The 26,918-nt window shown below is 40.2% G+C and overlaps 1 protein-coding gene across 1 annotated transcript in view; it reads right to left on the reverse strand.

Moving 5' to 3' along the window:
- LOC308101333 (uncharacterized protein) overlaps positions 1-23,146 on the reverse strand; it is a gene marked incomplete at its 3' end in the record, with an annotated part of 51,977 nt that extends 28,831 nt beyond the window's left edge. Inside the window, exons 1-5 of the mRNA XM_080450757.1 lie at positions 22,920-23,146; positions 20,138-20,227; positions 18,539-18,883; positions 18,304-18,437; positions 17,951-18,054 (exon numbers count right to left, since the gene is read on the reverse strand). Of these exons, the coding sequence (XP_080306883.1) occupies positions 17,951-18,054; positions 18,304-18,437; positions 18,539-18,883; positions 20,138-20,227; positions 22,920-23,139 (893 nt within the window). The 5' untranslated portion in view covers positions 23,140-23,146. The remainder of the gene's footprint in view (positions 1-17,950; positions 18,055-18,303; positions 18,438-18,538; positions 18,884-20,137; positions 20,228-22,919) is intronic.
- Between the last annotated feature and the right edge of the window lie 3,772 nt (positions 23,147-26,918).

The following is a 26,918-nucleotide window of genomic DNA, read 5'->3' on the forward strand; positions in this document are numbered from 1 at the left end:
GAGGAGCGGTCTTTCTTTTATTCATGTGCTCTCTTCCTCTTTTATTTTGGTTTGTTCCGCCCTCATTTAGAAAAAAAAATTGTATTAAAGAATATGCATTAAATAAATACATATGCATAGGTTTTATGAAATGATGACATAAGAGAGTGACTGCATTGATGTTAGTGATGTCTGGAAAAGAGGTTATATTCTTTACATTATACGGTATCTGTGATGTAAAAGAACAGCATAGATCTGTAAAGCTTTCTCACAAACAGTGACATGTACTCTAAATGCTGCTAAAATTATCATATTTGCTTGATGAGTGCACAAACAACTTTGACCCAACACAGGAACCAGAATGTTGTTGAACTGTTTTGTTTTTTGCGTCCGGGTAGCTGAGTCTGTAGTCAGTACTTGCCTTTGCACCACAAGGTCCTGGCATCTATCCTGGGCATCGCCAACTCAGCATATGAGTATCATGGCTTTGGCAAATCTACTGGCTGATGGTAGATTTAGCGCTCCACCTCAGCAATCCATCTCTCACTATTGTTTTAGACAGTGGTGGAAAAAGTACTCACATTTCTTACTTAAGTAAAAGTATAAATTCTGCAATGTAGAAATACTCTGTTACAAGTAAAAAGTCCGGAATTCTAAACTGACTTGAGTAGAAGTACAAAAGTATTGGCATGAAAATATACTTAAAGTACCAAATGTATAAAGTAGGCCTACTCATTTTCAAGCTTTCAAATTTATAAAATGTATAAAAATCTTTTGAAAATAGCAGATCTACAAGCTCACAATGCGTCGCATCGCAACACATTGTGAGCTTGTAGATCGGCTATTTTCAAATGGCCGAAATGTATATAGGGCTGAAGTGGTTAATGTATGTTTTTTAATCATAATAAAGATTTCCAAAGTAACTAACTAAGGTTTTCAAATAATTGTAGAGGAGTAAAAGTACAATATTTGAGTAGAAGTAAAAGTAATGGCCAGGCCTGGAGTGTGACAGTCCAGGCACCGTAGGCTGCGATGCCAGCCTGACAGCATGTCGCGGGTTAGACTCCCGTTTCCGACGACTTTTGCTGCGTGTCACCCCCCCACCTCTCTCCTCATATCCTGCCAGCCTACTTTCCTTATCCCTCTCTAAATAAAGGCATAAAAAAGCCCCAAAAAAATCTTTAGAAGTAATAGTACTAATTGGAAATACTCCAGTAAAGTAAAAATACCTCAAAATTACTTAAATAGAGTACTTGAGTAAATGTACTTAATTCCTGTGAAACAGTGGAGGACTAAACCTTGATATTTACGCATTCCATTAATATTTACACACTAATTTCAGCTCTTACTTGAATGACAGACAAGTATTTAAAGATTCTGAAACTGTGTTTGACGCATGTTTTAACGCATGTTTGATGAAAATAAAATGACATGCCACTTTGCTCCCCTGTAAAGTGTGTGCAACAGCATGAATTACAAATGGTCCATTCGTTTCTAAAAGATAATCTTGGTTGTCAATGCTCTGTAGTATTGCTTGTATATGGGTATCTGTCAGCAGAAAATATGATATCACAGACCAGGCAAACATTAAAGGTACATGTCAACTGACTAAACTAATCCATGTAAAAATAGTATATAGGTCTATATTGCACATCCCACATGTGCCCATTGCTTGTAATGTATATGGGCTTTCATGTATGCTTTGTCTTTCCTTGTCATTTCACCTCAAATGTGATGTATTTCCAAACAGTACTCATGCTGTTTTCTGGCCTTTCTGGACAAAAGTCAAGCCAAATCGTTGTCCAATCATGCTCAGGTTTGCTGGTCTGAATGTGAACCCCATCCAATCATATCAGGGGAGAGGTGCAGTGCAGCAGGAATGACCCTGGCAGCATATCTTGGTTCAGGTGTGTAACCTGTTTACCTGCTAATGAGACGAGATGAGACAACATTATTGAGAATGAGTTTGGGAAGAGACATTAAGAGACAAAAGCCATACAATGTCCATGCAGAATAGACAGCTGCACAGTGATGGCTGAAATCTCAACTAGCAACATGAAAGTCTTTTTTCATAAAGATGGTTAAAGTTAAAGTTAAGACGGACACTTCACCTCCTATCGTGTGTGTGAAGAGAGGAACTGGACACAGCAAGGGAACTTGGAAAGACGCTTTCTGTGAAACCACAAATCATCTGACAATAAGATTTCCAAGAAAAAGAAAAGGAATTGAAATATTAACCATAATGTATTTATGTACAGTACATGAAGACTCACACTTTCTTCAGAATTACTCTTGCCTTTATTATTCATATTATTGACTTATTCTATAGGTTTTTATTATTAAATGATTTACTTATATTTGCATTATTCTGATTATAAGTCTATAATGACATGAAACCAGTGGTGGTTTCCACTGTCTGGTGATGGTAGATCTCACCAGCATTGGATCAGATCTTGTGTCAGAACCCTGACAGTACAGTACACGTGTTCTCAGGTTGGGACCCAAAAGCTAAATCTAGGTGTCTTCCTGAAATCCAAGTGAATAAAAACAATAACATGTACAAATAATTAAAAAAATATGAATTGTCGTAACATCTATATTACTCAACTATCAATAAAGACAAATGGAAACCTTGAATTTAAATGTGCTCATTTATAGAAAATAATGTGTTAATAAAGCAAAACATAATACTTTGATGACGTGAAGAATTTCATATATATAAATCTATATACAGTAAATGAAACTGCAAGTTCTGTCATCAGCATTTTAGAAGTCCCATACTTTCTTTAGAATTGATCTTGCCTTTATTATACATTTTAAACATTTTACTGATTCTATGTTCACAGTACTCTAATTAGAACCGTACAATAAGAAATCAAAGTTGTGGTGGTTTTCAGTGTCTGGTGAAGGTAGATCTTTCCTGTAAGTAGATCTTGTGCCTGAAAACACTGACCTAGAACATGAGTTATTTTTCAGATGGGGACCCTGGAAGCTAAATCTGGTGTCTCCCTGGAATCCAAACATACATAATTAATTGTTAATTGTTAATTATAACATCCTAATTAGTGTACTATCAATAATGACAAATAGGCCTAATTGACACTAATTTGCACATGAATAGAAGTGCATTCATTAAACACAGTCACATACACAGTTGCACACTCATGCACACAGTGAGTATTTGTCTCACAAATAATGTTATTATCATTGCCGGCTTGTAATGGAGTTGGTACAACTGAGGTTCTGGAGCTTGGACCAAGGAGAAGACAACCAAACACAACTATAACCAGTCACTGGCAACTCCACCCCATGCCAACCTGTGTCAACCACTCACCTATCTCCAATCAAGCTGACAACTCCTCCCCTGCCAATCTCTGGGGTATTGAAACCCAACTTTCAAAATTGGCAGTGTGCATGGTTTCCAGTAACCCTCCCTCCCTCCCTCTTCTTTTCTACCTCTATGTTATTCTCCAGGTTCCAGGCGGGGTCCCTCAACCTACCTCAGCACAGTTTCAAGCCTTGGACCCCCAAGCCAAAGTTATCTGGTACACACATATATCAATTACATGGCCTTGTTGAAAACATTAAGTCTTAACATTACTTTTTCTTGAGACACACAAACACAAACACACACACACACACACACACACACACACACACACACACACACACACACACACACACACACACACACACACACACACACACACACACAGAAGGACGGACGGACGGACGGACGGACGGACGGACGGACGGACGGACGGACGGACGGACGGACGGACGGACGGACGGACGGACGGAAAACATAGTCTCGGCCATGCCTTTCGGCCTGGCGGAGACAATAGAGAGGAACTTTACAGCATTGAGCCAGTCTATACAAAGGAGATGTCTAATTTAATAGGAAAACTGTGTTTTCCGGGAATAGACCTATTACACAAGGACTTGTTTTTTTGTGTTCCTATAAGAGGAAGTACAACTGTGAGGTACTTTCCACTTACCAAGAAGTTACTGTGTTTTTTTCTGTTTTGTTCTCCTTTCTTTTTTTCACTTTCTCTTTTATTTGTATTGAACTAACTTGGGGGTTGGGGGGGGGGGCTCACCTCTGTGACCTCTCAACCACCTACACTCTCATTATTTGTATGAATGGCACTTTTCTGAGAAATGCAAAAGTGCTAAGAAAGTAAGGCTATAACTTGAGAGTTACCTTAACAGAGTTTTTTATTGAAGGACAGAATGGGAATCTGCCAGAATATGTCATTTTGTGGCAAGAAAGTATTCAATGACAGCATGAAGTTCAGTAAGATGACACCAGGAAACTATTGGTGGAGAGAATGACATTTTTCAAGAGGAATAAGCACTTGCACCCTCAGTAAGATCCACAGACAGACATCAGAATAGCATTTGAGAGAGCAGCCAGTGATTTACAGAGACACAAAGGCTTAATTCCAGGGTTCGCTATTAACCACTTGAACACAGCATCCCTCTTCTGGGGGGTATTTAGTGAATATAGCCGATCTACAAGCTCACAACGCAATGCAGTGTGCCGGAAGTTTATGGAATGCATTGAAGTCTACGGCTCCTTGTAACTATTTCCAGTTTACATGAACCACGTGACCGGCGTTGTTTCTGCCCCCTCATTGGCGGAACTCTCTAATACAAGGCTCTGGTACTATAGGGTATTACTACTGTTAAACCACAGCTAATGAGACGATATGAGACAACATTATTGAGAATGAGTTTGGGAATAGACATTAAGAGACAACAGCCATACAATGTCCATGCAGAATGGACAACTGCACAGTGATGGCTGAAATCTCAACTAGCAACATGAAAGTCTTTTCTCATAAAGCTACAGTAGTTGTTAAAGTTAAGACGGACATTTCACCTCTTATCGTGTGTGTGAAGAGAGGAACTGGTCACAGCTTTGTCCCCCTACAAACAGTGATGGGCAAGAAAGAGAACTTTGAAAGATGCTTTCTGACAAACCACAAATCATCTGACAATAAGATTTCCAAGAAATAAAAAGGAACAGAAATGTCAACCATAATGTATTTATGTACAGTACATGAAACTGTGCTGTCATCAGCATATTAGAAGTCTCACACTTTCTTCAGAATTACTCTTGCCTTTATTATTCATATTATTGACTTATTCTATAGGTTTTTATTATTAAATGATTTACTTATATTTGCATTATTCTGATTATAAGTCTATAATGAGATGTAAAAGCAGTGGTGGTTTCCACTGTCTGGTGATGGTAGACCTCACCAGCATTGGATCAGATCTTGTGTCAAAACCCTGAAAGTACAGTACACGTGTTCTCAGGTTGGGAGCGAAAAACTAAATCTGGTGTCTTCCTGAAATCCAAGTGAATAAAAATATCAATTGTCGTAACAACTAAATTACTCAACTATCAATAAAGAAAAATAGGCCTACCCATGAATTGTCTACAATAAATAATGACATTATAATACCAACAATGTAAACTACACATAATTGAAGAGTAGGGTTTAACCTGAATGTGGGCCTTTAAATGTGTTCATGTATAGAAATTAATTTGCTACACGCACGCACGCACGCACGCACGCACGCACGCACGCACGCACGCACGCACGCACGCACGCACGCACGCACGCACGCACGCACGCACGCACGCACGCACGCACGCACGCACGCACAGACAGACAGACAGACAGACAGACAGACAGACAGACAGACAGACAGACAGACAGACAGACAGACAGACAAAGACACACAAACAGACAGACAGACAGACAAAGACACACAAACAGACACACACACAGGCTAACTTTGCACGCACACACTCGGTAGGCCTATAGCTAGGAAGGACCTCCACTCCCAAGTGTTCCCAATCGACCTCATGATGGTATTCAACAACATTGGTGAAAAGCAAAACAAAATACGTTGAGGACATGAAGAATTTGGCTTTTGAATCAAAGATAATCATAAGTATAGGTATGTCTGACATAATCTATCATGACTGAAAACATATGGCATAGATGATGATATACTATATTTACATCGTCACCAGCACAGAAACATCTAAATAAAAGACAGAAAAAACATGATGCCGGCTCTGTATTTTATCATCATCATCATCATCATCATCATCATCATCATCATCATCATCATCATCATCATCATCATCATCATCATCATTATCATCATGTGATGATGATGATGATGATGATGATGATGATGATGATGATGATGATGATGATGTGCTACTTCTGGTTCAATGTAGTAAAACAAATGTGTTCAATGTGTTCTGTTAGCAGTCTTGGTTGTCACGGCTCCTATCTTGGTCCAGGTGTGTAACCTGGGTGGCAGTGGCTCAGGGTAGAGTGGCTGGTAGAGCGGCCGGATGGGAGTTTCCCAGTTTCCCAGTTCGATCCCAGGCTCTCTCAGAGTTGATGTCGAAATGTCCTTGAGCAAGACGCTGAACCCCTAATTGCTCCCGATGAGCAGGTTGGTGACATGCATGGTTTCCTCCGCCTTCTGTGTATGAATGTGTGTGTGAATGGGTGAATGTAAAGCTCTTTGGATAAAAGCGCTATATAAACACACCATCTACCATTTTACCTGTTTAGTGTATTACTACTGTTAAACCACAGCGACTGAGACGAGATGAGACAACATTATTGAGAAGAGGGGAGAGACATTAAAGGAGTAGTTCACCCAAAAAATGACTTATTTTCGATCAATTGCACACCCCATGAAGCCTTGAATTCATGGATTCGTTTTTGTTTTTGTTGCATTCCTAAGCTGTGTGTGTGTGTGTGTGTGTGTGTGTGTGTGTGTGTGTGTGTGTGTGTGTGTGTGTGTGTGTGTGTGTGTGTGTGTGTGTGTGTGTGTGTGTGTGTGTGTGTGTGTGTCAGTGTTAATTTTTACAACACATTTTGATTTAGTCTTAGTCTTTTGAAAAACACACCATTTAGTTTTAGTCCTATTTTAGTCTTCTGAAAATTGTGTAGTCTTAGTCTAGTCTAGTCAACTAAATCTCAAAACCTTATGGCCAGCAGTGGACCTTGGTAAGTTTCCTCTAAAAGGGAACTTGGAAAGACCCTTTCTGTGAAACCACAGATCATTTGACAAGACGTTTCCAGCCAACAGGGAACCGAGAAAAAGCAAAAAGGAATTGTCATTTTAGAAGTCCTTTGGAATTGATCTTGCCTTTATTATTCATATTAAACTTCTGACTCAATGTTAGGTTTTTATGATTAAATGATTGACTTATTCTATGTTCACTAAGATACTAAGGATCTATCCTTTTTTTGTCAGACAAATCTGTAAAATCTGTTTATGTGCAATAAATTGACGGTGAGGAGTTGAAACAAGGCATTCTTATAACTGCCAATCTATCCACAGCAACAAAAGGTCAAGATATTTTCATAGCTGTGGATTTGTATCTGTCATTCAACAATCTGCCCTACAAGAATGGTGTTGTACTGTATGCTGCACTGAACCTCCACCTACATATCATCATGCAGAGCAAAGATGCTTTCGAAGCATGTGGGCGAACTGATGTACAGAATTGGAAAATTGTCCAAAGGGGAACTGGAACAATTTTCAAACACACTGAGTCACGATAGGGGTTAAACAGGAGCACATGCTGCATGCTGTAGTTAAGGGGGGAAAGTATTATATGTGTTTAGCCCAGCCCCTCATTTGTAAAGGAAATGTACATGCTTTAGGTTAGGTTTAGGCATAGTGATGATGCAACAGTAAGGTGGCACTGTACGTGAGTCTATGTACAGAGTTTACCGGACACATGGACTGTGTCCCAAATCACTCCTAATTCAAAAGGTCAAGGTCAAGGTCAAGGTTTCTGTCTTGTGAGGGGCACACGGGTGGTGCAGTGGTGAAGTGTCTGCCAACCACTGCAGAGGTTGTGGGTTCAAATCCAGCATGGTGCATCCGGCTTTGTGGAGTGTCTACATGAACACAATTGGCCTGTGTTCTCGGGCGGGGAGGGTGATATTTGTCACTGCCCGCACGTACTGCAGGCAGTGTGTCATTTCTCTAGAATAGATCTATATACCACTTAGACCCTCTGTACTTAAAACAGACCTGAGTTGGCACTGGTGTGTTCTTTATTTCCGCCTCTACACCAAATATCTTTGAGCTTGTAGATTATCTGTAGATTAGTTAATTAACAACATAATACAATCAGATTTGGCTTGTGGCAAATAGTTGTCTGTTGTTTTGTTTGGTTGTTTGTTTGTTGGTTGTTCATTGTTTTTGATGTAAAGGGTCCTTGGGTTCATGATAGGCGCTACAGTATATACATTCAAGCTATAATTAAGAGTGGTTGCTCCTTGGGCATCTAGTACAGATGCTTCATGGGTAAAGTCTCCCTAGGGAGGTCCTCCGGGCTCGTCCCGCTGGGAGGAGACCCCAGGCGGACCATGGACCACATGGGATGGGCTGTCACGATTACACATTTTACTTGACGATTAATTGTCACACAAATAATTGCGATTAACGATTTAATTGTGTTTTTGAAATTGAACATTGCAACATATGAATACACAAAGGAAAAGGGGAAAGTTGAGGATAACTGACACTGTTTTCTAATCTTTGAATTTCATCTTCTATTTCATGCTGCTCTCTCATGCAGTTTAGTTTTCACTAATCAATAATATGTCCTCTCAGCACAGCCTACCAGGTGTTCTATTAAACTATAAGTACTGCTGATGTATAATCAATAATATGTCCTCTCAGCACAGCCTACCAGGTGTTCTATTAAACTATAAGTACTGTTCAACTTCTGTTTGAGTAAACCTTCTAAACTCCGTTTCATCTAGCAGTGAAACATTCACCCACCACAAGGTGGTGCTAGAGTACTTCTAGCATTTCCATGTTGTTAACAAAGCTCAATGCTCCATGAGAGATGAATGGCTCACATTAGTACAAACGTTCTTCTGATTTCAGAGTTAAAAGATAATAATAATGCAACCTGAGAATAATATTTATATATAATCTGCAATATGCCCACAACCTATACTTTATAAACGGCGATATTATGCTGTCTTGCATGATTATAAACATAATTTATGAGAGCATTGAGTGTGTTTATAATGTAATAGAAACATATTAGAAAAAGTGTAAATTAAGAGGAAAATCTTAACCAAAAATGAAAATAGCATTTGATTTATTGACAGTTTGCAAATAGTACAGTGGTATGATTTTACAATGATGCTAAAAGGATAACACACACATCCCTAGGGGCTTGTTTTCATTGTGGTCCGGTAGCAGATCTACAACCTCACAACACATTGCAATGAGCTTGTAGATCTGCTATTTTCTAATAGCCAAAGTATAAACTAGGGCTTAAGTGGTTATGTAAAGCACATAATCAATCAATAAGAAAGTTAAATGGCCAATAAAATGCTTAATACAGGTGAGAAATAGATGCATAACTTCTCTTGCACTGTTTTAAGAATACGACAGAACAAACCTGATATTAATCTACATGAAACATGGTATTAAAATGGAACAGATTGCTGTTAGATTAATATTATTCACATTCTATAGGCTCCCCTTAACTAAATAATGAAAACATGAATATAAATTGTAATATAATGTCTACAGTGCATATTGGGTAGAACTCCAAGGCAGACAAACCAAAGCAAACACACAAACTACCACATGTAAACACAGCCATCATGTAGCTGTACCAACACACCAGCTATCTGATACATTGTGATGATCTCTTTCACAGATCCAGTAGATCTAATGTTTAGAACACGTTATGTCGTTCCATCCTTTGTTAGAAGCAAAAGAATGAGACCCATCATAATACTCAACACAGTCTGATTCTGCATTAAAGGTTTCATGACGTTCAGTTTTGCCACACATTAAAAGTCTTTGTCATGGTCCTTCAAACGTGTATAGAAACTTTTAACCAAAAATTCCACTCCATTGATCCATGGCAGGTGTTTTTCTGTCACATTTCTAAAGCCTTTTCAACTGCAATGAAAAAAGCAATCTTTGCCTGCGGGTGTCGCTAGTGAGGGATTTTGCCTGTCAATCATCGCCTCTGCTCCGCCCCCCCCCAAAGGAAAGGATAGGGGAGGGGAGGGGCGAGGAGGAGAGTGGGCGGGATTAATCGGCTGTGACCTCACTGCCGAAGGGCCAAGCTCAGATTACTTTTCAGCCTAATTATTCAGAAAACCCCACACCACAGAAAATCCACTGAATGTTCAAAGTTCAGATTTTTTGGGTGTAATTCAGGTCATAAAACCCCCCAAAAAACATAAAAAATCACACCCAGTGTGAAGTGGGCGGTGTGGTCATCACAGTGGTCATCATAGTGATGGAAGCTCACTTCAAAAAAGAAATACATTTATTGAAAATAATCTTTATTGGTCATCATAGTGATGGAAGCTCACTTCAAAAAAAAATTTTTTTGGATGTCCATAATCTTATTTATAGGTTATTAATGTCATCATGTGTCTCGCTAGCCAATCACAGTGCTCAATAGAGTCAGCCAATAGAGTCAGCCAATCACAGTACAGCTAACTGGGCCAGCTGGGCCAATCACAGTGCAGGAAACTAATACTAATGAGATGTCCCAACCCCACTTATAGGGGCGGCTACACCGCCCAAAAATCACACCCAGTGTGAAGTGAGCGGTGTTATTTAGAACAGTGGTCATCACAGTGATGGAAGCTCACTTTAAAAAAAAGTAGTTTTTTTGAAGTGCGTGGTGCTAGGTTATGAATTTCATCATGCGTCTCGCTAGCCAATCACAGTACTGAGCAAAGGGTTTGAATACTTATCAGCCAATCACAGTACAGCGAAAGACACATTTTCACGACGGATGGGTCATGGGTCCCAACCCCACTTATAGGAGCGGCTACACCGCTCAAAAATAAAAAAAAAGTGAAAATGAATGTCATAAGGTACTAGCCTTCAGTAGGGTCATTGCGTTCAAAATTAGGCTGACTAGACCTCCAGTACCTGTAGAAGTAGCAACATATAATTATTACAATACTTTAACAAGGATTTTTTTTTTTTTTTTAAGATATTTTTGGGGGCTTTTTCTGCCTTAATTGATAGGAAAGTAGGATGACAGCAACATGGGGAAGAGATGGGGGGGGGGGGGTGACACACAGCAAAGGTCATCAAGATCGGGAGCTTGACACGCTGTCAAGCTGGATTACCAACGTATGTGGTATGCGCCTGGACCACTAGGCCAGCGGGCACCCCCTACAAGGATGGTTTTTCACTGTAAATATTAGTTTTTTAATCATCACCTCATTTTATATTCAGTGGATTTCAAACGTGTTCATTGCGAAATTAACCGATCTACAAGCTCACAACACGTTGCATCGCAATGTGTTGTAAGCTTGTAGATCAACTATTGTTTATCCGACACATTTGAAAATGTGTGGGATAATGAATGAATAAATAGCTAAAATGACACAAAGTACTGATATAGTAAAAAATGTTATATATTTCACTAATAATGAGTGGTAGCTGGTATCAACTTGAGTAGATGGCACTGTTGGGACTGCTGATGCACTTGAGGGGTAGGTGTGGTGCAGGACGATTTAATAACTTCAAAACTTAATAATCTGAGCAGTGACATCATGTTCTGAAAAGCAGCAGATTAATTTAACAGTTGTTGGGCTACCAGTTGTTTGCTACCTGCATATAACTATTAGATGATTATATAACTTGTTAGATAAACCTACTAGACTAGGGTATCATTTATACCAAACTAGTAGCAAAGCTTCAAAATCAGGCTGTATTCCATATGAACAACAATAGAAATGGCAGGCTACTTCTACAGTAGCATAATACTGAAAGGTATTATCATGTAGCATAACATTGTGATTTGATATGGTAGGTATAGGGCTGAAAATAACATCAATTATGCATCTGGTAGTGGAGGATAAGCTCTGTGTCTATATGACTTTTCTCTAGTTCAGTTCATTAGTCATAGGTTCACATTCATTATAAAGGTCTACCGTACCTTATCTTATTACCCAAGCAATTACAGTATGTATATGTAACCAGGTAGACCTGTTACTATGGCAGCATCAGCCAGGTGCTCCTTGTTTCAAATTAAGGGTGGGGTTTATTGTCACAGGAGATAAAAGGACTGGGCTGCTTTCATTCAGGAGATCCCCTAGCTTGCTGTAAGGTTGGTGTACCTGAGGAGGACAAGAGCTGGAAGGCATGGCTTTTCTAAATTTATCGGCATATAGGCCGCCTGGTGAATTAGTAAGTATGGTACAAAGTATGCCCTTATTCCATGCTGCTGTGCTCCTTCTCCTCCTCTGTTACGCCAGTCCAATATATGGTATTGTATGTGTTGGTTATTTATATGATTGTTGGGTTTTAGTCCAGTGTGCATTTTACAAGCTTGAATATGTATGTTCATGAAGGATGTTTATGAAGGGAAAAGAATAAACAGTCTTTTTAAAATCATTCTATGTCTTATTTCCATGCTCATCCTTGGTTAAACAAACTTGTGCATTGCATTGTTAAAGAGGACCTTCCCTCTAGAAAAAGGTGGCGTAGTCTAGTAGGCATTGTATATTTTATTATTATTCCCTTTAAAAAGCCCCCCCTGCTACATATAGCCTATTCATTTTAAGATAGCTACACATTTACACGTCATAGGGATGTTAACGCAAAGTCAGTTATTATTATTATTATCATTATTATTACATGTTGTAATTATATGTTAATGTTGATGTTCTGTCACAGCTCACTGTTGCGCGCACGTTGATTGACGGGTCAGTAATCACGTCTACTCAGAGACGCTCACATGCTCAGGTTTCTCAGATGTTTTCTCGTTAATTAACCCACTTGTCACATCTCACATGAAGTAGTATACGCATCAGTGGTGGAAAAAGTACTCAAATGTTTTACTTAAGTAAAAGTACCAATACTGCAATGTAGAAATAGGCCTACTCTGTAACATGTAAAAGTCCAGAATTCAAATTTGAGTAAAAGTATCCTACGTAGCCCAAGTATTGGTATCAAAATGTACTTAAAATACCTAAAGTAAAAGTACTCGTTAAGCAGAAGGTCCCATTTCACAAGTTTTCAAATGAATAAAAATCCTTTGAAAATAGCAGATGTACAAGCTCACACAATACAATTATTTATTTGACGCAGCCGGAAGTGGATCGGTTGCTACACGACGCAACAGCTGTGTAAACTGATTTTGGGTGACATTGAGTGGTTATATTTGCATATAAATAAAGGCTATATTTACATCTTCTAAATGTAACCTAAAAAAAAACCCTCCCCCGAGTGTCACTAATTGTAAGTAATTAATTGTAAGTAAATAATTGTATTATGAGCCAAGACGGTCTGCTACTAGTGGTGCTATCGCTTGCGGGCGATAGCACTGCTACAAACGATGTGATCACTCCTGTACAACAGGGGATCATTCATCTGTTGATGTAAATGCCCGTAGTACATAAACAGTAGGATGTGGGTGGTGTCATATAACACGCGTGGCCTACGTGTGGGGCACAGTGCTGGGGACAAAGCGAGGCGGCTGGTTGTGGATAAACTTTTGGAGGAATGTAACATTGTGTGCTTACAAGAGACATGGTTACCTAAACAAGACCTGGAAAGGCTGAATACACTACATGCTAATTTTCATGGAGTTGGAGAGTCTACTACTGATCTCTGTGATAGAATAGCACATGGTAGAAATCCCGGGTGGTGTGGCGATTCTCTGGAACAGTAAATATGATCCTCTGGTTACAGTGGTAAGATTAGATGTCAACTGGGCCATTGGTATAGAGATCAAGTATGAAAATAGGTCATTTATTATTGTAAATATTTACACACCTTATGAATCATACCAAAATTAAGATGAATATCGCAATAGAATGGCATTTGTTAATGCATTCATTAAGGACAATGCCACAACCTGTGTTTATGTAGTTGGTGACTTGAATGCTGACATATCGGATGATAAATCTCTGTTTAGAAAATGTTTACTGCAATTTAGTAATGATAATAATCTTATATTGTCAAGTAAATCTCTACTACCTGAGAAAAGCTATACATTTATTAGTGAAGCATGGCATACTGTGTCTTGGCTAGATCACTGTATATGCACAGCTGATGCACACGCTTCTCTGGACAGCATAGACATCTGTTATGAGTTGGCCACCACAGATCATATTCCGATTGTATTGACCCTAAATGTTGAAAATATTCCAGTTCTATCTGTGGATGACAATAAAACATACACAGGGAGGCTGGATTGGTCTAAGTTATGTGAGAAGGATATTAATCACTATACCTCACTTACTGACAAATCATTAGACTCTGTTGTACTGTTGTACTTCCAAGAGAAGCCATGCAGTGCAGTGACACCATCTGTAAAAATGAGCAACATGGTAGAGATTTATGTTCTACTTATGATTTTATTATTGATGTTTTAAATGCCTCAAGTAAGGGTCTTTACAAGGGTAAGAAAAAGGAGTATAGGATCAAACCTGGTTGGAATGAACATGTGACTGAGCTACACACTGCTGCTAGAGACGCTTTTAAAGTATGGTCAGATTCAGGAAGGCCGAGACAGGGGTCTATGTTTGAACAGAAACAGGCCACTAATTCCAAATATAAGTATGCTGTCCGCTTCATTAAAAAAAAAATTAGGACACAATGAGGGCTGACTCACTTGCCAGAAAGCTGCGCAACAAAAACTGGCTATGTCATACAGTAGGTGATTCTGTTGTCAACCATCTTATGTACGCGGATGATTTAATTATCTTTTCACCGTACAGTGCAGGCTTACAACAGCTTCTGAGGTTTTGTTCCCAGTATGGCATTGATTTTCATATTAAGTATAACGCCAAGAAGAGTAGCATCATGACTGTGCGAAGTAAAGAGGATAAAAAGGCTGTATTCCCTAATTTTATTCTCAGTAGCAACATTCTTATTGTGTGCAGTGAGATTAAGTACCTTGGTCACTGTATCTCTGATGATCTCTCAGATGACAAAGACATCCATAGACAACGCTGCAAACTGTATGCCCAGGCAAACATACTAATGCAAATTTCACAAATGCTCTGTAGATGTCAAGGTATCACTTTTTAAAGCTTTCTGTACACCGTTGTATACGGCTCACCTGTGGAGTAACTACAAGGCTAGCAGCATGCAAAAACAAAAAGTTGCATACAATGATGCTTTATGGTTGCTGGTGAGGGTAAGATGGCACAGTGCCAGCCAGCTGTTTGTTAACTTGGGGGTACCTACCTGTCAAGCCCTTTTAAGAAATTGAATGTACAAATTCTTATGTCGTCTTGAAGAGTCTGACAATCATGTTATTAAGATTTTAATTAACCCTATGAAGAGTTCTACTCGGTTCTCTTCCATGATTTGGAGACATTGGCGCAACAGCTGTAGTTGGACTGTTTTTATGTTCTTCTTTAGTTTAGTTTTTTTATTATTATTTTGATCATTGTGTTTTTGTCATTCTGTTTGTGATATGGACCTTGAGTCTGAAATAAAGATTGAATTGAAATACAAGTTTTCTATACTGGACATAGTCTAACATGTTATTGCTCAATAAGGTTACAGAGATGTCTAAATGAATAGGAAAAAATTACGTTTTACGCAACGTCCTCCTAAGAAGAAGTTCAACAGAACTTTTGACTTAGTAAGACGTTTCTATTCCTTCTGTGTGTGCGTGTGCGTGTGTGTGTGTGTGTGTGTGTGTGTGTGTGTGTGTGTGTGTGTGTGTGTGTGTGTGTGTGTGTGTGTGTGTGTGTGTGTGTGTGTGTGTGTGTGTGTGTGTTTGTGCTATATATAATTGAATACATATCCTGGTTGCTAAATTATTATTCCAATAATCCCATCATATTCTGTATAAGACATAGACAATAACAATAATAATAATTGTAATAAACTTTATTTGTATATTTATAAGCTTTTATACAAAACGTGAAGCTCAGAATACAATTCTTTGAAAAGCCAACCACTTTCACCATGGCATGATGGCATCCCAAAAAGTCAATCAATAAGATGGTTAAATGGAAAATGAAATGAAATGAAATGCCTACTAATGGTGTTCCAATTTTGTCTTCTCATTTATTTGTGTCATCAGTCCCAATTTCACTTGTTTAATCTGTTTCCTGTCTAGTTCTCTTTCCTGATTGGATAAAATTGGTATCCTGACCTGAAAATGCATGTTCTGTTTAATAAGGAGCTGGAGAGACATGAAGACTCCTGTTACTGAACAAACACTCTATTGCAATGAGTGCTATCAGAATATAGTGCTATTTAACACTTACTTTAACTAAAGAAAATAACTTACTGTACCCTACCTTTAATAATGAAAATATTGATATAAATTGTAAGGGAACATCTACAATGCATATTGGGTAGAACTGCAAGGCAGACAAACCAAAGCAAACACACTAACTACCACATGATGCATACACAGCCATCATGTAGCTGTACCAACACACCAGCTATAGTACTACATTGTGAAAATGATTATTTCAGCACAACACCTTCTCACAGATCCAGTTTTTAGAAATAGAACACGATAGGTCATTCCATCCTCTACCACGAACGTTAGGATCAGACCCATCATAAAACTCAACACAGTCTTCATCTCCACGGTTATTAGGCTCACCAGATCGCCAGAACCTGCAAGTAGGTACATTTAAGTCATTACCATACCTTTATAAGGAAGGATTTTTCATTCTAAATAATTTGTGTTTTAATCATGACCTCAAATGATATATCCGCCAGGCCAGAACGACTGGGGGCGGGGCTTATGTTTCCACCCCTGTGAGTGTGTCTGTCTGCACCGTGCTGTCTGTCTGTCTGTCTGTCTGTCTGTCTGTCTGTCTGTCTGTCTGTCTGTCTGTCTGTGAGTCTGTGAGCAGCTAATCTCTGGCACCGCTGAACCGATCGGCTTGAAACTTTGCACGCACACTTAACTACCAGTAGGCTAAGGAAGAACCTCCTCTGCAATTTGTCAAATTACTTTTACAAATATTGTACAGAGGCATATATTGTAGTTATATATATCTTTTATGCAGAAATCCTCCCAGTGGCTGATGACAGAGCAAGGAGGAGAGAGTTGGGTAGGAAAGAACACCTCCCCATAGCATTTAAACAGCGTCTTCAAGCAGATGATATTATCAGACAGATCAAACTCATAACTAAAACATTGGGGTCTTTATGGCCAAACATTTGCAGCCCCTTGCAGTCATATGGGACGCAGGATTTCAGCATAATGATTAAAGCAACACAGTAAACAACAATTCATTTTAACCATGAATGTGACATTGTCAAGTAAATAAACGCTTACTTTAAATAACAGCCTCTCGTTTTTTGAAACATTATGGCCTTGAATTATTAGAATCTAAATGATGGCGGTAGTTATAGGCTAATAGCAGAAAATAAATGATTTATTGATAGCCTAAATGCCCAACACGTGGACACAATATTGAACCATCCCTCCCCATGCAGGCAGTCGTTTAATTTAATGCATTAACAGTCTTGTTCATATTTATTTTCAATTGTACATCACACACGGCGACGCCTGGGAATAGAACAGCGGCGTATCGGAGCGCCGGGCGAGGCGTGAACGTGCGCCTGCTCGCGTCTGACGCGCCGGTGTGGGGTAGGTTCATTGAAAATAATGGGGGCGGCTGTTTTGACGCTCAGCGTGCGCCGCCAGTGTGTGTTGGCCTTTATATTACTTACATGTTACTTATTACTTTTACTGTTTTTCTTCATATTCCATATTGTTGCTGTTGGGTGGAAACCCAGGTGCCAAAACCATTCCTTTTAATTATAATTTAAAAAAACATTTTGGCTTGTAAATCTGCTATTTTCACTACTTTTGTGCTGTGCGACAGTCTTGTATAATGAAGGCGTTAATTTGTAAAGAAGTATAAAAAGTCAAAATATGGAGATATGGTAAAATGAGGATTATCAGTCTTACGTTGGTGTGGTCAGTGGAGTTCCACCCACCCACCGGAATGATCCTTCTCTGTCTCTGTCGGTCAAACCCAACCATATCCTCTTGTTGAAACTGGCAACAAAGTCCTGGACAGAAAAGCTACTGGTTACTGATTATATTTTTGTCTCAATAAGTGAAATATGATACAACGTACACATGTGTATGCACACATGCATGAAGCCATGCACACATGCAAACATACAAGCATGCACAAACACACACACACACACGCACACACACACACACACACACGCACACGCACACACACACACACACACACACACACACACACACACACACACACACACACACACACACACACACACACACACTACCTGTTTTTCTTTGCTCTTTATGACAATCAGGTCTGATTGGTTGCCTCTACACCACTGTCTGCTCTGCTCCCAGGTTTTCTTCTCAGTAGAGATGTAATAACAACCTCTGTCAAATTTCTGCCATCCAGGTGATTCTAACAACAACAAATAAAGTTAGCCATTTGTTGTTATTTATTTTGTAATATATTATGAACAACAAGATATAACAATGAAGAAATAGTGATGTCTCACTCACCACAGCTCTGTCTGCTGCAGAGCTGGTCAAAACTGGTCTGTAGCTGCTCTTTCTGTTTAGTCAGGTGGTTATATCTAGTCATCAACTGGTCAGAACTGTATTGTAGCTGCTCTTTCTGTTTAGTCAGGTGGTTATATCTAGTCATCAACTGGTCAGAACTGTTCTGTAGCTGCTCTTTCTGTTTAGTCAGGTGGATATATCTAGTCATCAACTGGTCAGAACTGGTCTGTAGCTGCTCTTTCTGTTTAGTCAGGTGGTTCAACTGGTCAAAACTGGTCTGTAATTTGACTCGCTCTACAGTCAGGTTGTTGTTCCATTGGTCTCTCTCCACCATGTGGGACTGATCTGTGAGGACATTTTCAAATTGCGTGATTTAAAACAAATTGTAAGTCTTCAAAATGACATATCAAGCAAGCCATATAATAGGCTATTATTCATAAGTAAATAATATACAAAAATGTATTTACAAAACACACGCTCAAAACAGATGGGGTGTTTCTATGGGGAGTTTGTATGGTCTCCCAGTGTTCACTTGTGTTTCCTCCCACACCAAAACACATGCATGTTATACAAACTCCTTTCAGTGCCCTTAAAGCAAGGCACTGGCCTTAGAGCTGGAGCTGGTCCCTGGGTTCTGCTCAGTGGCTGACCACTGCTCCCAATAGTAAGGGTGGGTCAAATGCAGAGGGTGAATTTACTCATGGGGATGCAATAAAGTATAACTTAATTTAGACACACATAATAATCTGTGTGTCCTTCTTATTACTCCATTGATATCAATATCATTGCAAATGCACTTGGTGTTCAGCACTTTGTCTCTGGCCACATCCCTCCTCTCACCAACACCATGTGACCATGAGAGTTGAATACTCTCTAACACAGTTTAACCGATTGACTGCCAGAATTATTTCAGATTTTTAGCTGTTGCCTGCCAGAGATTTTTCATTGAAAAAAAAGTACTCAGGAGCCGAGATACATAATTTTTAAGTTTTAAGTTAACAAGGAAGTGGATAGGAGTCTAGATCTTCAAAAAATCGTATCTCTAAAGAAAAAGAAAAAACAAATGTTGGCAGGCAAGTGATAGTCTGGGAGGCATTGCGTCGGAGCTTGGACAGCAGGGGCGCGGCCACTGCGTTGTGATTCAAATCAACAGCCAATGAAGAAAAGGGGGCGGGATCCACATGCAGTGGGTGTTGCATCTAAATAGGATCGACGGGAAGCAATTTCCCCTTGAGAAATTTCGGCCGCCATTGTTGTGTACTGCTGTTTGCCTCTCGTCGGACTTTTTAGACGAGTTGCACAGCTCTCAGACCGGTAAGAGGCGTGTCCGCTCAGATTCTGAGCGTAAGTTACATCCCGCCCACAAATACCAGGGCTCTGGCCCAGAAGTTCCTCGCCAGAGCTGGCGAAAACTTCTGGGAACTCAGATTAGGCAAGTGATGGATTCTAAAGAACGCATATATGCGTTATTGGCAGGCATTAATGAGTTCACCAGTGGTAAAAGATCTATTTCAACTAAGGAATGAGGACCACTACATTCAACTTAATTCAATAATATTAATATTAATAAATAAAACATTGTTTTGAAAGTTGACTTACAGAGATAGAGTGGTGCTCCAATTCTGAAGAGCGCTAGAAGACCACAAAGCAATCCAGAACTGACCGCAACACACATGTACCGTCTTATGCCTGGAGGACATAGTATACACACACACACGCACGCACGCACGCACGCACGCACACACACACACACACACACACACACACACACACACACACACACACACACACACACACACACACACAGTGGGGGAAAAGGAGGGAGTGAGATCAGATTACATTTTTCAAGCACAAGAATTCCGATAAAATCCATAGATTTGATTAAGAATCCCCAATAATGTTGTTTTTATAAACCCAGTAAGACGAGATCTCCAAGCTGAATATTGTAAAAAGGCAAAATTTAAGAAAAAATGATGGTATTCATATATGATATTTATTGGTTATTATTAGCCATTAGAGGGTGAATTTACTCATGGGGATGCAATAAAGTATAACTTAATTTAGACACACAGAATAATCTGCGTGTCCTTCTTATTACTCCATTGATATCAATATCATTGCAAATGCACTTGGTGTTCAGCACTTTGTCTCTGGCCACATCCCTCCTCTCACCAACACCATGTGACCATGAGAGTTGAATACTCTCTAACACAGTTTAACCGATTGACTGCCAGAATTATTTCAGATTTTTAGCTGTTGCCTGCCAGAGATTTTTCATTGAAAAAAAAGTACTCAGGAGCCGGAACAGGAACTTTTTAGACGAGTTGCACAGCTCTCAGACCGGTAAGAGGCGTGTCCGCTCAGATTCTGAGCGTAAGTTACATCCCGCCCACAAATACCAGGGCTCTGGCCCAGAAGTTCCTCGCCAGAGCTGGCGAAAACTTCTGGGAACTCAGATTAGGCAAGTGATGGATTCTAAAGAACGCATATATGCGTTATTGGCAGGCATTAATGAGTTCACCAGTGGTAAAAGATCTATTTCAACTAAGGAATGAGGACCACTACATTCAACTTAATTCAATAATATTAATATTAATAAATAAAACATTGTTTTGAAAGTTGACTTACAGAGATAGAGTGGTGCTCCAATGCTTATTATTTGTATTTATTTTTATTGAGTGAATGAATACAAGGTACAACATGCTTCTTGACAATGCAAAACCATAGACATAGACATCAAACAAAAATCAACGAGGGACAAGGGATTGTTTTCTCAATACAATACGCATTTAGGTTTTAGCCGTGACATCTCTTTTTCGGTCACACCATACATGCATATCTCTCCCTCACTCATACACCCACCCACTCATACACCCACTCATACACCCACCCACTCATACACCCACTCATACACCCACCCACTCATACACCCACCCACTCATACACCCACCCACTCAGCCAAACGCGCACGCACGCACGCACGCACGCACGCACGCCACACCACAACACCACCCGCGCACGCACGCACGCACGCACGCACGCACGCACGCACGCACGCACGCACGCACGCACACACACACACACACAAATGCAAAAAAGGAGGTTGTGCTGAGATGATTTAATTCTGATGTCCTCACAACAGTACTTAAATACAAATGTGTGTGTGCGTGTGTGTTAGGGCCCTGCGGGCCCGTTGGGACCCGACCAGGGCCTGTCCTGGCCCGTCAATATGGGCCAGGCTAGGGCCGTTTCTGTATTTCACCATCGGACCCAGGGCCGGGTTCGGGCTCAAAGACCCCTATTAATAAGGTAAAAACATTTTGCGCAGTGAATTTCACCCTAGACCATTGTGGTCATGTCTCAGCATGTGCGCTAGGCTAGCCTCCTAGCCTGCAGCTGCTGCACGCTGCTAGTCAAGTGACAACAACACCACACAGCACAGCAGCGCACCAGTAGTGGAAAGTAACTAAGTATTCACTCAAGTACAGTACGTAAGTACAATTTTGAGGTACTTTCACTTTACTGGAGGATTTCAAATTTCAATACTTTAACTTCTACTCCACTACATCTCAGAGACAATATTGTAGGCCTACTTTTACTCCACTACAATTATTTGAAAACTTTAGTTATAGTTACTTTGTAGATTTTGATTATTATTACAAAACATACAGTAACCAATTGAGCCCTATATACATTTCTGTCATTTGAAAATAGCAGATCTACAAGCTCTTCAAAAGATTTATTTTTAAACTTGTGAAAACTGTGAAATGGGACATTCTGCATAATGAATACTTTTACTTTTATACGAATACTTTTGTACTTTTATTCAAGTACATTTTGAATTCTGGACTTTTACAGAGTATTTCTACATTGCAGTATTGATACTTTTACTTAAGTAAAACAAAATTGAGTACTTTTCCCACCACTGCAGCGCACACACAAAAAGCCACACACACAGTTGTTGAACGATGGACAGCCAGAAGATAAAGGAAAAGTTGCCTCGTGCTGCTTTATTTTGGCGTGCAATTTAACGCATGCCATTAACGCACCATAGTAGCTAATATTTATAGTTATGTTTAATAAAACTACAACTACAAGTACTTTGTATGTATGTGTTCTTGAATTCTAGTGGGTTTGTTTGTATCAGAGCGCAGCTGCTGCGCGTGAAAGCGCACGCTCGAAAATAATTAATTAATAATAATATATACATAAAAAGGTATCGGGCTTTGGGCCGGGCTCGAGCTGTAAAATTTTGGCACCTATCGGGCCAGGGGCCGGGCTGGGCTGAATTCCATGGACCAGGGCCGGGCTAGGGCCCACATTTTCGGCCTGTGCGGGGCTCTAGTGTGTGTGTGTGTTGTAGTTTTAGTAACATTCTTACCAGACTGCAATATCTTCTGTAGATCGTTCTCCTTCTTTGTCTTGGTCTGAAGATCTTCATAGATTGCATCGTCTATCTTTTGGAGATCAAGCTGTTCATAATGCCCTTCGACAGCCATTTCTCCTTGAATTGTTCTTGCTGTAGTCGTGGTCTCATCCTCGAAGTTTATACCATCTTCCTCTTGGAGCTCAATGTTTTCATAATCTCCATCTACGTCCATTTCTACCTTTATGATTTGAGTTGTTCTTCCTTGGTATTTGATATGATCAACCTCTTTACAACACACTTAACCCTTAGACTCGAGGCCGATTATAAAAACGCCTTCTAGAACCCACAATTTGTATTCAAATAAAAAATACAATAATAATGTTTCTATATATATATACATACACATATACATGTGACACAGATGCTGTCCCGGATTGAACGGTAAAAAGACGTGTAGGATAAAACTGGTCTAAACGGGCTAAGACATAATCGTCACTGCCCTAAACATATGACAGTAGAGTTACATTTATACCACATATGACAGCTCAGACTGTGCACCAATAAAAACGAACCACCTCTCTCTCTCTCTCTCTCACACACACACACACACGCACACGCACACGCGCACACACACACACACACACACACACACACACACACACACACACACACACACACACACACACACACACACACACACACACACACACACATACCTGTTGGCTGTTTATGGCAATCAGGTCAACAAGCCACCTCCTCTCCTCTGACAATGTGCTCTGTGGTGCACTTATTTTTCTTTCTCACAATCAACCACACTGCATAGGCTTACTGACAGAAGCTAGAAGTGAGCACAGTTTTCCTGTAGCTGTATGATCTCTGTAATGTTACACAAACACAACACAACTGTCCATCAAATAACAAAAACTTTTACAAATACAATTATAAATATCATAAAAAAGTACCAACTGATTGACCCAACATGTTTTAATCATGTGTGTGTGTGTGTGTGTGTGTGTGTGTGTGTGTGTGTGTGTGTGTGTGTGTGTGTGTGTGTGTGTGTGTGTGTGTGTGTGTGTGTGTGTGTGACTACCTGCCTGCCTGCCTGTCTGCCTGCGTGTATGCATGCTGAAAACAATGCTTTTCTGTCGGATAGCAGCATTGAACACAACCTTAACCCATTTAGACCTGAGGCCGATTCTAAAAACGCCTTCTAAACCTTAGTTTTCTGAAAAACTTCAAATATTTATTAAAAAATGACAACAAATGTATGCCATATACTGTATAGCAAATAGAACCCCTAATGGGTATCCCATCCTGAAAGGTATAGTTACAAATAGGGGTTCGCGCCCAAAATGTGTTAAGGCTTGGAGGTTGGTTAGAGTGGGACCCTATGGGGAAACTGGAACTGGAACCCAGGGCGTCCTGGGCTGTTCCCCTCGTCCCTCTCTATAGTTAAAAGGCTCCAGGAAAAAAAGACTGTGTGGGACCATCAGGTCTATCTGAAAAGATGTGCTTGTCAGGCGAATAAGACTAGTGACACAGCTCCTTATGGGCCTGGAAATCAGTTAGAGTGGGATCTTATGAGGAGACTGGACAGGGCGTCCTTGGCTGTTCCCCTCTGCTCTCTTGCTGTTATAAAGCTCCAGTTAAAAAATACATCTGCGACAAGCGGGAAAAGTGGGCATGGCTGTTTTTTCTGCTAAGGAGTGGTTTTGGTGCAGAACAAATGCTTGCAACCGATTCAGACTCATGAAAAACACCTAGTTTTACCCATCGCAAAACTAAGGCCTGGATAAGGTTGTGGATCCCACCTTTCAGCAGCTGTCACGGGTTCCCGTACAGAAGTCGACGTTTAACTATTTGAAATGTGTTAGTAGAAACTTTTACATTTGAGCATGATATTAAAAGTGACATGCTCTGAGCACCTGCCCCTGTTATGGTCTCTGCAGCCCTGACAACATCAGCTCTGCTCTGTGGTTTTACATCTTTTATTCTGAGAGGAAATTGTTCTAGTTTCACATGCGTAGGCTGTACTGACAGATGCTAGAAGTGACCAGACCACAGTTTTCCTGTAGCTTCATGATCTCTCAAAAGTTACACGATGCACACAAAAGATTTACAAATAAAACAATAAACACTATAAATGAAAAGGACCGATTGTTTGCCCAACATTTTTTATGAAACTGTGTGTGTGTGTGTGTGAATACAATATGTGTGCATAAGTGCGTCTTTGCGTACGTACGTACGTGCGTGCGTGCGTGCGTGCGTGCGTATGTGCGTGCGAGTCTGAGTGGTTCTATTCTCAACTGTTCCCAGTGACTTTTCATTAAGGTCCAAAGGGTCCTGGTCAGTTCCTCTCTCCATATAAAAAGCTCCAGAAAACAAAACACAAAGTCTGACCATCAGGTATACAGCATGCTGAAAGCATGCTCTTCTGTCAGATAGCAGCATTGAACACAACCTTAACCCATTTAGACCTCAGGCCGATTCTAAAAACGCCTTCTAAATCCTGACCTTAGTTTTCTGAAAAACTTAATATTTATTAAAAAATTACAACAAATGTATGTTGCTATATACTGTATAGCAACAAGAACCCCAAATGGGTATCCCATCCTGAAAGTTATAGTTACAAATAAGGGTTCGCGCCCAAAATGGGTTAAGGCTTGGAGGTTGATTAAAGTGGGACCCTATGGGGAAACTGGAACTGGAGCCCAGGGCGTCCTGGGCTGTTTGCCTCGTCCCTCTCTATAGTTAAAAGGCTCCAGGAAAAAAAAGACTGTGTGGGACCCTCAGGTCTATCTGAAAAGATGTGCTTGTCAGGCGAATAAGACTAGGGACACATCTCCTCCTGGAAATCAGTTAGAGTGGGATCTTAGCAGTGTTGGGACTAACGCGTTACTGTAACGCCGTTACCTTTTTCAGTAACTAGTACTCTAACGCATTCTTTTTTTAATTCAGTAACTCAGTTACCGTTACTACATGGTGCGTTACTCCGTTATTTTTATATAGTATTTATAATACAGCGAGGCGAACAGTGACTGTGAATTGTACTTAAGTACAGTACTTGAGTAAATGTACTTGTAAATGTACAGCTTAACGTCGGGAAAGTAAAATCCTCAACATATTCTCCACGACCATAACCTCAGATTTGGTTGAAAAACTACCCCCTCACTCTGGGTGCTATGGTGAAGAGCATGTTGACTCATTTTACGAAAAACAGGGTGTACGCAAAGATGATTTTAAACTCTCCCCTGTGAAAACAGAAGAGGTGTTTAAAAAATTGAGTGCTCTTCATCAACACAAAGCCACAGGCCTCGACAATATCCCCGCCAAATTTCTAAAAGACTCGGCCGCCTCCACTGCTCCAATCATTACCCACATAATAAACCTCTCCATCATACAGGGACGGGTCCCTAACGATTTCAAAAAAGCAAGGGTGACCCCTCTGTACAAAAAAGGAAACAAATTAGACCCTGGCAACTACCGCCCTATTTCTATTCTTAGCTCCATCTCGAAAGTCATGGAAAAAATAGTCTATGAACAGGTCGATAAGTATCTTGCCGAAAAAAATCGAATCTACAAATTCCAATCTGGTTTCAGAACAAACCACTCCACTGACACATGCCTTCTCTATTTGAACGACTCTATCAAACAAGATGTCGACAAGGGCAAATATTGCGGCATGGTCATGCTGGACCTCCAAAAGGCCTTTGACACCGTCAATCACCCAATTATGATCAATAAGCTCAAAGCAATAGGTTTTGATGATACGTCAGTGAACTGGATGAGATCCTACCTGGAAGGGAGGGAGCAAGTGGTGGAAGTAAACGGCACCCAGTCCCCCCCCCTCCCTGTGACTTGTGGTGTTCCTCAAGGAAGTATACTAGGACCTTTACTGTTCCTGATATATGTGAATGATATGTCTTCAGCCTGCGACTGCAAACTGTTCCTGTTCGCAGATGACTCGGCCCTGCTAGTCTCGGACTGGGACAGGCTGCAGGTTGAGAAAAC

The sequence above is a fragment of the Gymnoscopelus braueri genome, assembly GCF_963280865.1.
Source record: "Gymnoscopelus braueri genome assembly, chromosome: 15".
Lineage (NCBI taxonomy): Eukaryota > Metazoa > Chordata > Actinopteri > Myctophiformes > Myctophidae > Gymnoscopelus > Gymnoscopelus braueri.